Source organism: Zootermopsis nevadensis, unplaced genomic scaffold, assembly GCF_977971745.1.
Source record: "Zootermopsis nevadensis isolate Lab colony 2312 unplaced genomic scaffold, Znev_1.0 Znev_ptg000061l, whole genome shotgun sequence".
In the NCBI taxonomy this organism is placed as follows: domain Eukaryota; kingdom Metazoa; phylum Arthropoda; class Insecta; order Blattodea; family Termopsidae; genus Zootermopsis; species Zootermopsis nevadensis.
Genome location: NW_028259192.1, coordinates 15,913,420 through 15,928,660, shown reverse-complemented (window position 1 = coordinate 15,928,660; position 15,241 = coordinate 15,913,420). Strand labels below are relative to the sequence as shown.

Here is a 15,241-nt window from a genome sequence, read left to right as displayed (position 1 = left end):
TCTTACCTATAATTTTGTCTGCCATCTTGTATGGATGTCTCACCAAGGGAAACACACTGACCTTGGGTGTTTGTGTGTGGTGCAAAGGTGAGTATTTGAACCTGAGAGAGAGAGAGGGGGGGGGGATTGATTCGACGAACAGGGAAGCTGCATAATGAGAGCTTCATATTTTGTATCTCCACCAAGTTAAGAAGTTTGAGATGGGAGGAAATGCAGAACGCATGGGGGAGCTTATAAATGTATGGCAACGTTTTGTCGGAAAACCTAAAGGTAAGGGAGCTTAAGAGACCAAAGTGCTGATTATAGGATAATATTAAAATGCGTCTTAAAGTGCTGGGACTGTACTTAAACGAACCAGAGTCCAGTGGTGCGCCCTAGTGAACGCGCTCAGGAATCATCTTGTTTAATAAAATGCTGATTATTTCCTGGTCAGATTGAATACCTATTAGCAGCTAACGAAAGATTCTGCTCAATGAAGTAACCCCGTTACACTTCTACAGAATTCGGCCAGCAGGCCTACAGACACTGTTCCTTCCTTGTAATCCATAGTTCCGCTGCCTGGTTCCTGGATGTAAACGCGGGGTCGTACATTGAATTGGACAATGACGCGTTTTAGCCTCATCATTAGTTTAGAACAGCAACTTATGTAGCCAACAGATTTATACCGATATCTGTGACTTGGTAGGCCGGGCCCTTATCCTAAAATTCATACCTAATGCCTTAACGGTTTTCATGAACGAACTAAGATAAAATCATTTGAAACGACCCGTGCAAGGAGCCACAGGAAGGAGTTCATGTAACAGATTGTCTATTAAGTACGTAACACTTTGATAATAAGGTAAAGACGGTGGCGAATATTGCATACGAGATCAATAACCTTTCGAAGGATGTGTAGGATCCGTCGGTCAGGGGGTTATTTACCGAATTTGCTTGTTTGCAAATATGATGGTATCTCGTTAGTGATGAGAGTTAGGTCGTTGTGTCATTTCTGAAGATGCGCTTCTGGCCCTCCGAGAGTGCACCACCAGCAGCAAATAAGCTACATCTAGATTGCTCTCGTGATCGTCTTTTGTTCCTCTCACGTTCTCGCCTGGCTTCCATAATGGATCACGATTTTTCGGACTCGGTAATCGCACGCGGACAGATCAGAACTTTGCCTACAGGACGGAGACAAAACTCGCGCACCCCCGGTGGGAATTCAGGAACAACAAACAATGATTTATTATTGCGCTTCTGTGCTCGTGGAACTACAGGTAGATTCAGTGAATCTACAGATTTCCCTGCATGTTTTTAACAACGAACATTTTAAAACCCAATCTTATACCAGTACAAAATTGTTTGAACTATTTCTCGTCACGTCCATTAGAACACTTGAAGGGTGTCGGATTTTAATGAAGTTTCTTGTACGAAGACATGTAAGCACCACGTCACGAAGTGTAAGGGGCGTTAAGTAAAAGCTTAACGCATTTTTAGACTCGGCTCCAGTCTCTGAATAGTTATACTTAACGCTGCAATTCTGCAGTCAGTCAGTCAGCTAACGCGCACAGAGAATATTAATTGAGACTTGTCGTTCACTTGAAAATCTAAATAAGCTTTTATTCATGTAATATGTATCTACAACAAACTGAAGGCTTTCAAAGTAAGAGGCGTGCATATTAGGTCCAAAGACTGTTATTTTGTACCATACGTATTGTTAATTCTTTCTGTGGAAATCGTGGTCTTTGGATTTTCGTGTTGTACTTGCATTTACCTGTCTTGTATACGTTTCTAATGCTGGTTGCGGTAATGTAATATATTTTAGTTAACAATATTTATTCTTATGTAATTATTTTATCGTATGCTATGGCTACTGGCTTTCAGTAGTAACAACAGGCGACAATCCTGAGTGCGCTCGTTAAAGGGTCGTTGTGGCTTAGCGAAGAAAATTTCACCGTCACTCCTCTTGGAGATTATTGGTGATTCGATAACGAGGATTCTGACTCATTTGCGGATCCTATATTAGTTTAAAATTTGTGGAACATGCTGTACTTTTGGCTTAGAGGATGACGTAGCAAGCATCAGACCGTAGTGCACGGCTAATTCCGTATTACACACAAAGTGCAATGGATGGAAGTACGTTAAACTACATAATAATCGGTTCACAAGTAAATTCTATCACGACTTAACTTCCAAATGGTCTTTGCTGGTTCGTTGCTTAGTTAATTGGTGTTTTATGCATAAAAAACAGTTTCCTATTAAAGAAATTTACTGTAGACGATCCTGTTTTCTGAATAATATATCTATTTAAGAGGTCATTGCACAAATGCAAAACGTACGAGAAAATTCTTCTGGTTAACAAACACAAGTGTTTTGAAATATCAGTAAATGACATTTGTATTCAGACGACAGCCACCTGACAGAACAAGCAGCTATGTTTGTCTACTTCTTGTTGAATTTGCGATTACGCAAGTTCTATTCTTTTGTGTGTGTTTAAATAGACATTGTAATATGATTCTTTATTTATTTTCATACAAGGAGCTAGGCATTTACTGAAAAGAGTGATGTTACAGTGAAAACATTACGTGTAACATAGGTCAACAGCTGAAGTGTTTGAGGTTATGGGTGGCTTCAAATTTTCTCAGCGTCTCGTTGATTGAATCATATACGGCCTACTATTATCAGATCTGCCTTTTATGTATATGCCAAGCTGAGGCAACTTTTCGGGTGTGTTTATAATTCGCATACTTAACAGACTGGTGTACTTCCATAATAGAGATGTGCATTCAAAAGTTTTGATGTGTCGCAATATTTCGTTTCAGAGCTACATATTCTGTATCTGGAAAGCGTATTTTGAGTTTCAAGTCTCATTGTTTCTTATGAACTGCAGTTATTTCAATACCGTGAGTTTATAGGAAGAGCTTTGTCCAGTTATTAATTAATAAATGCCCACCCACTCGTGCAGAACCAATTCGGCCTCTGCGTTTAGAAGTGATCTCAGAATTACAGAACACGAACACGCCGAACCCTTGAAGTTGATTATCATCAGCAGGTTTGTACCTGAGATGTGCAGGTAGCCGATCCCCGCACGTCGAGAATAATGTAAAAACTACCAGTGCAACCTGGAAGTATTATACCGATATGCAATGCAAACAGCACGGAAGTGTACCCTGTCGTGAGCAAGTTCAATTGTACCCAACCAACTCAACCTACTTCCTTCTGTTTAAAAGAGCATATTTTTTAACAGATTGTACTGAAAAACGTAGTAATCACATAAGTTTTTCGTCATGTAATTTCCTCAATTTAACAGCTTACCTCTACAGTCGAAATACTGACCATAGCACGAGGTGATGCGATTGTTTCAGAATAATAGAATTTGCTACTTTAATTTATCCGAATATTCCATACCTCGAACTTTATTCCATTTCAATCCTATAAATCATTTTTCTGTATATTTAAATAATTTAATCCATTCCTTCATATCTTTAAAAGATGTTTTCCGTTAAAATCTTCCCACGAGAAATTGTTTTCCTATACGTTTATGGTGAAACCATCCTACTATAGGCCACAGAACACAATTTGCTATACGCAATCTTTTATATGGTATAAATTTTCATTGCAGAACACTGGTCCTGGTACACAGACTGTACTTGGCGTGCTCACGAAGAGTTTAGATGATAGAAATTGTGATCATACGTTTTCAACAAACACCCTAGATTAGAGGCTTAGACCTTACTTCATCTCTCGGCGCCAGATTTATACAAGGGCTTCCCAAACCATCCAAGGAAATTCACCATGCAGTGTTTACAGAAACATAACCATCCTCAGACTTTCGATGTGTCTGATGAAAGAATAAATCTAACTTGCAGGCCTGCATTGGTTTTATGTAGATATGCTTTTATGTAAGTATGATTAACAGCCATTATCTTCGAATGACAATTATGGCATTGAAGTGCAGACAAGGAATATGGTTCAAACGGTAGAAAACTTTACTTACACCCAACATTTCTAGGGAACAACCGATTGCCGAAGATGAGGCAGCAAGTACGTCTGAAATTTCGGTTAACTTCTAACAGACTACACTGTTTAAGGGTCCAGAAGACAGCCATCTTCTTACTCATCGCCGTGAGAACCTTAAATCTTCCGTAACACAGCACAGTCTGTTGTCCGTAGAATCTGACACCACAGAACTCAAATTGCTTACCAACAGTGCTTCTCATTTGGGGTTTTATCCGTAAGATGCATCTGTCAGTTCAGATCGAGGTCGTAGCACTTCGCCTCTATAGTAGACCCCCCATTGGCTGGAACCCGGTGTAATTGGGGTGTTCCTTGTTGCAGGATGCAAGAGCTTCTTCAAAAGGAGTGTCAGGAGAAACCTCACGTACTCTTGTCGGGGGAACAGGAACTGTCCCATCGATCAGCATCACAGAAATCAGTGCCAGTACTGTCGGCTCAAGAAGTGTCTCAAGATGGGCATGAGGAGAGAAGGTGAGTGTTCATCTGTTCATTTATACGCACGAAGGAGCTCGTCTAGTCTTGTCTCTTCTCATCGCAGGCTTTTCGTATGCACTGCTCTGCAATCCCATGGAATTGTCTTACCAGTCTGTGTTTCAAAATGCTGACTAGATTTGATAAGAAATGAGTTTTATAGAAATCCTTTCTGGCAGCGCCTATTTAAATAAAACCGCGAATATAAACATTTACTTCGCATTCCTTATTGTTGAATGAAAAGAAATAGTGCGATTTGCAACCGGAAACATTTTCCACACTATCCACTGTGTCGTATCCATTATGTTTCTCATTTTCTCGGGGTACATATATTTTTTTTAGATCGGATTTCCCGGCGGTAACAAATATGTAATCAATAAGTTCCTCTGAAACGTCTGTCATTATGTACAAGATTACACGTGTCACATTGCATAAAACAGACAACTGCATGTTATTGTTTTTCATGCAGAAAAATGGCCATAAAGTGCATTTCTCTGTCATCCTATTAGTGATTACAGATGTGCGATTTGTAATCGGTATTGAATCCCCTGTCGCTTGTAAAAGGAATATATTATTGTTGTAGTACAGACTAAGACAAATTTCTGATACATTAGATATGAATTTGCACAGTTGGAGCTGGTTTTATTCGCTATGAACAGTTCCAGAACGACCGAGGTCTTACAGCTGGTTCATGTATTGAAATTTATTTGCATAAAAGTGCCATGAAATTATGATTGGCTAAAACTCACACTAAAGAAAATGAGTTTGGGTGCCACAAGAAGCAAAGTCATCCACCTCACATACAAATAATAATTCGTGATCCTGGGATATATATATATATATATATATATATACAGGCCTGCACGCAATAAATGGTCTTTTTATTCTTTTTCGAAATTAACTTTTTTTCTGTCGGATGAGTACAGCCGTGATGCTACAGCAATCTCCGTTTCTTTACATCCCACACAGGATGTTCGTATAATAATATGGGCTTTCGTAATAATTGCATAATGCATGAATTGTATTAATTTCCAAAATAGAAACTGGCCCACATTAACAAACAAATGCCCACGTACTAGCGTGAGCGAAGAACACGTCATGAAATCGTTCATGCCTGCCTCTGTCGTGACTGGAGGGCATTGTTGCCCAAGAATGGAGATCTTTGGGGGTTCATTGTTAAAACACTTGTGCAACAATGATCTCGGATCACAGTGCATTAATTATCCAAGGTTCAACAATGTCTTTATCAACATTTGTGCAATAATGACCTTCGTGATGTATCTTGAGTAACGCCTTAGGAATTCATTGTCCTCCAAAGAGCACACCTTAACAATATGTTCAACTGACTAGTTATTGGACAATGCCTTTCGTTATAAGTAGCTCTTTACTTATTACAACTACCAAATATATGTGTTACTGAAGCACCGACACATTTGGCCTCAAATCCCTGCAGTTTCAGCTGAGATAAAATGAACGATCGACTTGTTCTTGTACGTAGCAACACACTGATAAGATATCAGTTAGCAAAAGCCTGCTCTTAAACGCCTTTGCACTGCGTCACTCGCAAAACATACAAGAAAACATGAAGGCAATTGCTAGACATCAAACTCTGTTAATGTACGTATGTCGTTCACCCGATACAACCATGCAACTCTCTCCCACTAATGTTACGCTTTCAGTAACAAATATTAGGCCTGTATAAATAGTATTTATAACTTGCTTCCTTTCTCCGAGAAAACAATCGGCGCTTGTACATGGGCGAAGGACCCCAGCGCAGTTGTTTCCTTGGCGCCTAAACGACTACACGCACGTGTGGAACAAACATGCGCTGAAAAACTTTCGCAACAGAACCGTCTTATACCTCCCAATTTAGTGTGGGACACAGTGACAGCACTGGCAATGTTTAGTCTGGTAGAATTTTACCGACGTTTCAGAGGTGCTTCCTGCCACCACCATCAAGGTGATAATCACCAATGAATAACTTAACTCATCTAAGGAACTTGTAGTAGTTCAAAGATGCCTTTAACACTGCAAACACGAAAGTATGTTGAATAGAAGGGCTAAGGTGGAATGCAAATTAGCTTACATTTGTACAGTTGTTCCGATGGAAGTGCGCGGTCACAGAAAGCAGATACAATCCACTCTTTTCAATTCACAAATTCAGACATTTTAGAAGAAAACATAAATGCACGTGGCAGGACGAGAGATGTTTTAGCTGAGTGGAACTGAATAAGATTAAATTTCAATATTCGTGGTCACTAGCAGAGGAAATCTGAAGTCTGATATCTGACGTAAGGCAAAGGCTATGTATCGATATCTTTAGGACTGTATATATAATTCACAGCCATTACTGGCCGTGAAAAAGGAAAATACAAGTTCCCCTGATGGAGCACGAACCCTGGTCAACGAGTCTGAAACCATTTGCCTTTGCAACGAAGATGTCCTAGTGCACGAAACTGAAAGCATGCTTACAAAAGCAACTTCCATTTTACAGCTGTGACACGGAACGACTCAAATAAAGATGTACTTTAAATTAATTTTTAATAAAATCCTGGCAATAGTTTTAATTGTTAAACCCTGGTTCGTTCTGATATATGTATTATTTTTTGTATCATAAGAAATTTTTGTTTAATAAAAACGTGAAAAATATGACCCCGGATGGGAAGGTAACATTTCATGGGTCAAATTTGTCCTGCGAGCCACTAGTTGGAGAACCCTAGTGCACACCAATAACCGGATTGGCCAGCAAGGGCAAGCAAGCATAAGCGACCGGTATATATGTATGTGTGTGTGTGTGTGTGTACATAAACACGCTTTGTGAAGCTTCGTGGGAGAATTCTTCACAATTGACCTCCTCTCTATGCAGGATATAGTCGTCGGTCTTTGAGTGGAATAATGGTGTAAGTGAAATCATCTTTATTCACATGAGTGAAAGCCAATAAATTAATTCCCATACTATATTGCTTCCGCATTTGAATTGAAATCTCGTACGCAATCAGCTGATTACCATCGTGTCATCGGAAAGAGTTTGAAGCAAGTTTGCTACTATCCAGAAAATGTTACGCTTGGGTTTGAAAGAGTTTGTCAGCGAACATCATTACGAATTTTTACATTGTATGTATTATAACTCTTACAGATTTGTTAATGCAAAATGTCAGCAACCCGCATTTAATATTGTTATAAGGACTGAATCATACAACACAGTAGGTAACCTGCTTACAAAAATTGCCCGTAATTGTAACATAGTCATGAACACACGCGAATACAATTTAAATACTTATTAAGACGACCATCGGAATTCAAAATTGTTTCTTTCTGTGTAACTAAATTAATATTTATGGCTTTGTTAATCTTTTTTGATTGTATGCACTTCGCGAGTTTCCAGTTTGCTTTGCTATTCTCTCACGTTTAAAGCAAATTGAATATTGTAGCTGTAAGCTCGAATGTAGTAGCCTACTATGGATCCGCTGTCTGTCCGGTGGTGTTACAGACACGATAGAACATTTTGCTATACGGGATCATTCAGTACAGGGGCGGGCACATTTTCCCACCTAGGGCACGGGAGGAAATTAAAAGCAAACAAATTTGTCATGAAAAGCTGCAGTACTTTCGGGGTGAAGGGGGAAATGTGAGCGCGTGGTATATTGTAGCCTGAAGTGTTCAGTAAGTTTCAGAGAAATGCTGGATGCCTTCCAAAAGTTTCTTGGTCTTCTGCAGAAATAAACCACATATTCAGCAACCGAAACTGGCTATTTTTTGATGTACGATAGTTTGATATGAGGTTCTGACGGCGGCGAGTATGAAGATGGATGTCTTCTGGGCTGTTGCGCCGTGTAGTGTGGTAGAAGTTTACCGACGTTTCTGAGGTCCTTGCTACCGCCCTGATGATGGAGGCAGCGACGACTTATGAGACGAGAAATTTATATATGACTACACGGCGCTAAAACCGAGAGACAGCCATCTTCCTTTGGATACAGCTATTCGCAGAAACCCGCAGTAAAATATAATTCACACATACAGCCTTTTGCCTATAGCAGTGTCGATGGATCAGCGAGAGGCATAACAGCGAACATTAAACCCAACTCTGTCCATAATTCGATTTTATTGTGAGTCAGCTTCACTTTGAAGTCTGGTACTGCCCGCCTGTACCTACGTCTGTTAACCCATGTGGTATTTGTTGTTATAAGTTTCGCTGTGAAAATATTACGCGATTTTACAACTGATGTAACGTTCCAGCTTATGCCAACCAGCTTCGAGCGAAAACGTCAACAGTACCGCCTGTTTTAACTTTGGCGTTGCAGTCCTAAGGCATTTTGTTAGACCAAAACGTGAATACAAAATGGTACTAAAGGACATTGCCTTGAAATCTATGTGGAGATCAATGGGGAGCAACGTGATCTTTAACTACGCAAAGCTACACGTTTCGAATAAGATAATTCATAACTTCATCATGATTCTTTAAGGGTTTCTGGTAATCGTTGATTCATATAAAGAAGCGTCTACAATTTTGAGTACTGTCCATTGTCTGAGGTATATTGATGTTTCGGGAGATGGCTGTACTCTCTTCTTCAGGTGGTTGTCATTATTCTTAAACTTTTATTTTATTATTCGTAGCACTGGACAGAATCGAACCAGCGACCTTTTGAATAGTACACCATCCCGGTGTCAAGTAGTAAGCATATCATCGTGTACGGTGTGTTGTGGAGGCAGTCTAGATACAAGGGTCGCCGTTTAAAGAACTACATTTCGGTTTCATGCTTCGTGTAGCTACAATGTGTCGGTTATTGCACCCTCCAAGACTCCGCATTGCGAAACCGCATTGTAGTGAAATCGTTTCGAAGACGTCAAACCGGTAACTTTGCCAAATGTTGGGTGCCAGGACGAATTTGCAATATACCGAGGTCTCAGGTGTGTGCAAGTCGTCTTATAACTAACCAATTGAATATTTCGGAATGTCATACATTTCAAGGCACATTTAGACATACACAATTGTGTCAGTACATTATCAGTAGCACTAATAGACATTATTTATTATGTATTTGTTTTATTACCTGTAGTTGCTACCCGGATTTCGCCTCCTCTCGTCACACTTTTGAAACGCTCCTGCCAGATCTGAAACAAACGTAGAAGATCGATAATTCGTGTGTCAATCGATCGTGTTCTAACCACAAAATGGCTGAGCTTATGTCTAAGCTTTATGAATAAGTCAAATTAAACTCGACGCGTCTACTTGAAGAAGACTTCCAGGGACACGTGTGAATCGCAAAAATATAACTAGAATGGGAGTGTCTAATTCTCACTAATGAATGATTTCCTTAAAGAAAATTACAGATTATTAGACCCTTGTGATTCTTTTTGCAACAGTAAAAACTTAATTAAATTTTCGTGGTTTTTTAAATTTTTGCCTCATATATAACTCTGCAGCCCACTAGTCTGTAAGAAAAGATGGATGTTGCCCCAGATCTGGGAAAGGTTGAGAACCCCTTTTAAAAAAAGACACTATCTTGTTTGATTTAGAAGTAGGCCTGCGTGGTTAAGATTGAAAATTATGAAGTTTCTTATTTCAAAAGTAGCAACTCCCCACCATTTTGTCACTAATAACTGCAGGTAGCAGTTTATAAATCAACAGGAAAGATTTGGAACAACTGTTTTTCTTTCAGAATAGCAGCAGTCCATAGTTTCCGTAAGATCGGATCTGCAATCAGTTTTCCGATGAATAATATAGACAATATGGAAGCTAATCAGCGGGCAAAAGTCATCTCGGGAACTGAAGTGCAGGTCCGATCACTAGATCCATTTCTTCATACAGGTTGATCATTATAACATGAAGTTTTCTTGTTCACTCAGGCAAATTAATAAATAGCCTGGAGACTGCCATTAACTCAGTTTAGATTGTTGCGTACATACACAACACGCAAGGTTATTTGCTGCTCTCACTAAAACAGAATGAACGGCAGCAACACAAGACATCAATGCACTGTCAAGGTCCACTTTTTAAAGAAACCAACTGTCAAGCCGTGGTTCCCTTCACGACGCACTGTCATCGCATATCCCACAGACACGGGAATACATGTGCATGACACTTAAGCCACTTCTGTTTGTATGTTTAATCTACATAACAGCGTGAAGAGACCAATCTTGTCCGGTTGGGTCCCATCCACGGGTAACTTGTGAGATGGGAAGGGGAGGGGGGGGGGTCACGGTACGTAGAGTCCATTGTATGGGCGGAAATGCGTGTTTGGTTTGCGTCTTCAACCTAGTGTAGGCCTATAATACACTACAATCTGGCAGACGGTCTTACACGGTAATCCAGGTTTCCCATACTTGGGGCCGGGGAAACGACGGCGAAATCGGGCGTTTCTGACCCATGATCAAAATAAGTAAATGCCGTCTTTCTTGAAAATGTTACGAATTGACGAGCATTGATGTGATATTTGAGGTTTACACTGGTTTCAAGATGTCGATGTTGGTCTTCTGAGTGGTAGATTTTAGAAGCGGGCATAACATTGGGCGTGTGATCGACCGTTACGAGCTGCTAGTAACGGTCGCGGTGGAAGTCTTGAGAGGCCTTGCTAGAAACGTTATCTGGGGGTTAGTTGTGCAGCTGAGCTCAAAGTGAAATACACTTCCAATTTGTAGAATCTCTAACAATTATCAAGAATTGTGACTTCACCCTCACTCCAAGTTGTGTGCCGATACCAGTATCAACGTTTGGGGGGAACGTACTGCCTCCATCTTCAGGACTGACCGTTATGCATTGTTAATGATAAATAAAGCACGCTTCGTGGTCATGCAGTGCGTGACACCGTGCAATTTAGGGCAAAATGCAAGTATAATTTTATCAAGGCAAGTTGCACGCGTAACGGCCAAGATGGTCCTCAGTCGCAAAGTCTCCCACTGCATTTAATAATGCAGATGAGGGGGTGGATGGCTGTAGAGGTTACAGTCGCCATCTTCTCATCCGAACATATTTCTCGCATTCTTAACATTGCCTCCTTAGTGCATCTCTTATCAAATTCAGAATAATTCAGGCTTCCTCTACCTGTAGCTAAAGGTAATATTATTGAAACCCAATGCAATGCGCGTATAACACAACGAGATCTGTATGTCCATGCGTGGTCCTAGACCTAACTGCAGTCTGAGGATTAGCAAGAACACAGAGACGAAGGCCCGCGTGTTCGATGACGATTCAGGTCCTCGGTGTTATCGTCAACCGTAAGCATTGTACGAAAGACCATGAATAGGGACTCTGCGAGTATGAAAGAATCATTACTGCACATTAGTCATTTATTTAGTGTTCTGTCCGACGACAGGTCCATATGAACAGGATCCTTCCATCCTTTTCTCGGATCGGGACCTGTTCATATACGTTCTTGGCAGATGATCCAGAAGTGGTTTGCCATATGAAAAGTAAATTATCGATCTTCGAAAAATGAAATCGTTCTAAAAGACAATGCTTTTTTTTAATAAGGACTGTGTGTACTATGCTGAGATGTTTTCGCCAACATAGAAGCCACTTTTTATATATCCCAGTTAATTTTGGGAACCCCTGGCAGCGCGACGTAACAAGTAGTAATGCATCAGGGCCAAACAGCAACACACGCGCGCGCGATCATTAAAACTGAACTCGCGATGTTTGTATGTGCATCGACACTATACGCTCATTACTGGGCTGTGTTGTGAACAGACCGTGTTGTTGGTGTAATCTGTAACATCCCCGGCACACACAGGTTGTCTGATGGTAACAGCGCTTTAATATACACCACTATAATTCCTGTCATGTTAAATGTTGTACGCTGCTCATCTGTCTGGTTCACTTCGTTACTTTCTTCGTCGTGGTCCAGGTTTCTGAAGTGAGGAATTTTCCTATAGTAAGTAACCTGTCATTCCCGCATTTACATAAAACGAGGTCTTAACGGAGTTTTGGCAAAGAAATGGAACCATTACTACAAAGAGAAACAGTATTGAACACAACGGTCTGTTGATTTTTATTTGCATCTAGCATAGTCAATTACCGACTCATTAATTTAAATATAGGTTAGGAGTAAACAGTTATTTTTTAATTATTAAAAGAATGTGTCGATTTGAACTAACGGCCTACCGAACAGAAGTGCGAAAAAAATTACGCAGTTACATAATCGTCGTGTAACTGTGAATTGTTTTCAGCGACCGATCACTAGTCGATCAGATACACCGTAAAGCTTTTTTATGGCTTCTCAGAGTAATGAGTCATTAAGATTAACTCAATTTGACTTCCGGTGAAGGAATCGTAAATTTATTACAGGCCTGCAACAATTATCAGTTAAAATTAGTTAGTCATAATATTTGTTTAAAATCTGTAAAGGTTTGGAAATGCACTTCTTGAATTTAAGACAGCCAGAATTTTAGGTTGCCATGCATGTTTCAACTCGTGCTAAATCGTGATTCATAACAGAAAAAGACCATCTTTCTCAGGTATGAATTAATAGAATCAGCGACTCTTTTGGCTCTCTCTGCCTTGTTTGTTGTGCAGCGGTCGTGAAGATTTACGGAATCGGTCGAGAAATGACGACGAATTGACGTAATTTTAATTTAGGAAACTAGAATATAGGAAAAACATTTTTAAATATTTGCTAGAGGGAAGGACCGGTTATGTGGCGCCGGGTTCCATATTGGATTCGTGTAAGTGGACAAATTTCGAGGAAGGGGAAACATCCATTTCCTCCCACTCCGACTTCCGACGTCAATAACGCAGACAAGATTAGGCCTTGATAGTATTTGTGCATGGTGTTCATATAGTCGAGTGGTATATGCTCTTTAATTATGCTAAATAAGTAGCCGCACTTGGCTTTAAATTACCCAACCCTGTTGTATGTAATAGGCACTTGTATATTATACATCTATTAGGAGTTTTGTGTTCTTGTTTTTATTTCAGATCGATCGTTGTCACTGCAATTAACAGAGCTAGAAATTTGAAATACCGGAGGGAAAAAAATGTTACGTTTAATGTCACACTACCTGAAGTGAAATTGTCGCGTGTAGTAATTTATGCGGAATCGGTTCTACAGTCTGCGACTGTAATCTTGAGACTTGCGGGGTGAAGGGGGAAAGGTAGCGTCTGCCTTTAACGCTACGGACTGCCTGCATCCCTTGCAAGTCTCAAGATTACAGTCGTGGACTGTAATTTGTGTTGTTTATGTATTTATTTACGGTTTACTAAACTACGCTGTCAGTAGAGTCTAAATGCGTGTTATTACACCAAGGGGCCCTGACTAGCCAGAGGTGAAATACTTTCTTCCTTCCATTCATTCAGGATTAATTTTCTCCCCCTTGCAAATGAACATGTGGCTTAGTTGGGGTTATACATTCAGTCATCTTTGCATTCCGTTCCTTGATGTCGAACAAAAAATTACAAATGAGAAAGAAATTAAATTACTTTAGTTTCTGACAGCGAATGAGCCAATCCTTGTATTCAATGGAATGTTCTTTAAAAATTCTGACCATTTAGAAACACCGAACGTCTTGGTCGAGTGGTTAATCTATCCACATTTGGACTATCCGAAGTTCGAATCTTAGCTCGGATACCTGCTTATCTAGTTGATCGTTTTCTAAATCTGTCCGAGTAGAAACTAAAATATTGTATGTTTTACATATTTTCTGTTGAATCATGCGTAAGTTTTCCATCATTCAATTGAAGGAGTGTAACAGTCAACGAACCAGTAGACCAAAATCTTTGAAGTTAAAGTTTAAAGTAAAGTTCCTCGCCCCGCCCCCCCTCGTGATTTTTTTGTGAATTATTCAGTTCCGACTTCTTGCCCCCCCCCCCCCCCAAAGTTCCATGTAATTAATTGTCGGCCATTTGCAAAACTAAGTAAAAATTTGAAATGGAGATTCTATAATTACAGTATTATATTAATTTACCAATTTTTAAAAACTCCATGGAGCATTGTCGTTTTTTAGAAGCCGGCGTTGCACTCAAATAGTCAAGTTTTCAGCTTTTTACAGAACGCGAAATTTTGCATGAGCTCACCACCGATCCCAAGTGGTCTTTTTTTAACTTGCCAAATATAATTCTGTACGAGTTTCCCATCATCTGCTTCATGCTCCGCCTTCCTTACCCTCCGCTGTTCGATCGTCTTAACATCAGGTGACGACTGTAATTGACCGAACTACTCATTTTGCAGTTTTCTCCAGCCACCTGTCAATTCCTCCTTGGGTCAAAACATTTTCCCCAGCAGTCCACCCCTTAATGTGAGACAAATTTTCACACCCGTGCAAAACAACGCGAAAATTATAGTACGTATTTAGATAGCAGTCGGGGGAGCTGGTGAACTATCCATTATCGACGCATGGCACGAAGAACTGATCGTGTAATCAATAAAATCTACTCGGGCAATCAGCCGCGTTAGCTGGTTACCGTAGTAAACTGACGTTTCGGGAACAAACTCTGTCCCCATCTTCAGGGTTCTGATGTGACTGGATCCGCGAAAGTCTCAAATCCTATATCTGATAATGTAATGTCCCAAATCATCTGCTAGCTATCGAAGGGTGTATTCCAATTGCATATGGTTAACGTAATGATTTTCACAAACATCTCTGTGAATTTGGTACAGAATTGTGTTAATCCAGGCATGAGAACTGGCAGCAAGGGGTGGGGAAAGGTCCATCCATCCCTCGAGGTTTCAGCCGGTCATTACAGGGCCGAGCAGTACCTCATTCAGCCAGAACAAGTCAAGTGTTATTGGGGCTGTTAAAACTCTGTGGCCTCGTCCAGACCGGCAAGCAGACGGGCCGTCCC

General features: G+C 40.3%; 1 protein-coding gene across 5 annotated transcripts in view; it reads left to right on the top strand.

The window, feature by feature from the left end:
- Positions 1-15,241, top strand: part of svp (COUP transcription factor 2) — a 189,712-nt gene that overhangs the window by 30,913 nt on the left and 143,558 nt on the right. For all 5 annotated transcript variants that reach the window (XR_015532726.1, XR_015532725.1, XM_087340945.1 and 2 more), the window contains exon 2: positions 4,315-4,464. Coding sequence is in view for 3 of the 5 variants with exons in the window: in XM_087340945.1 (XP_087197071.1) it covers positions 4,315-4,464 (150 nt within the window). In the remaining 2 variants the exon portion in view is untranslated. The remainder of the gene's footprint in view (positions 1-4,314; positions 4,465-15,241) is intronic.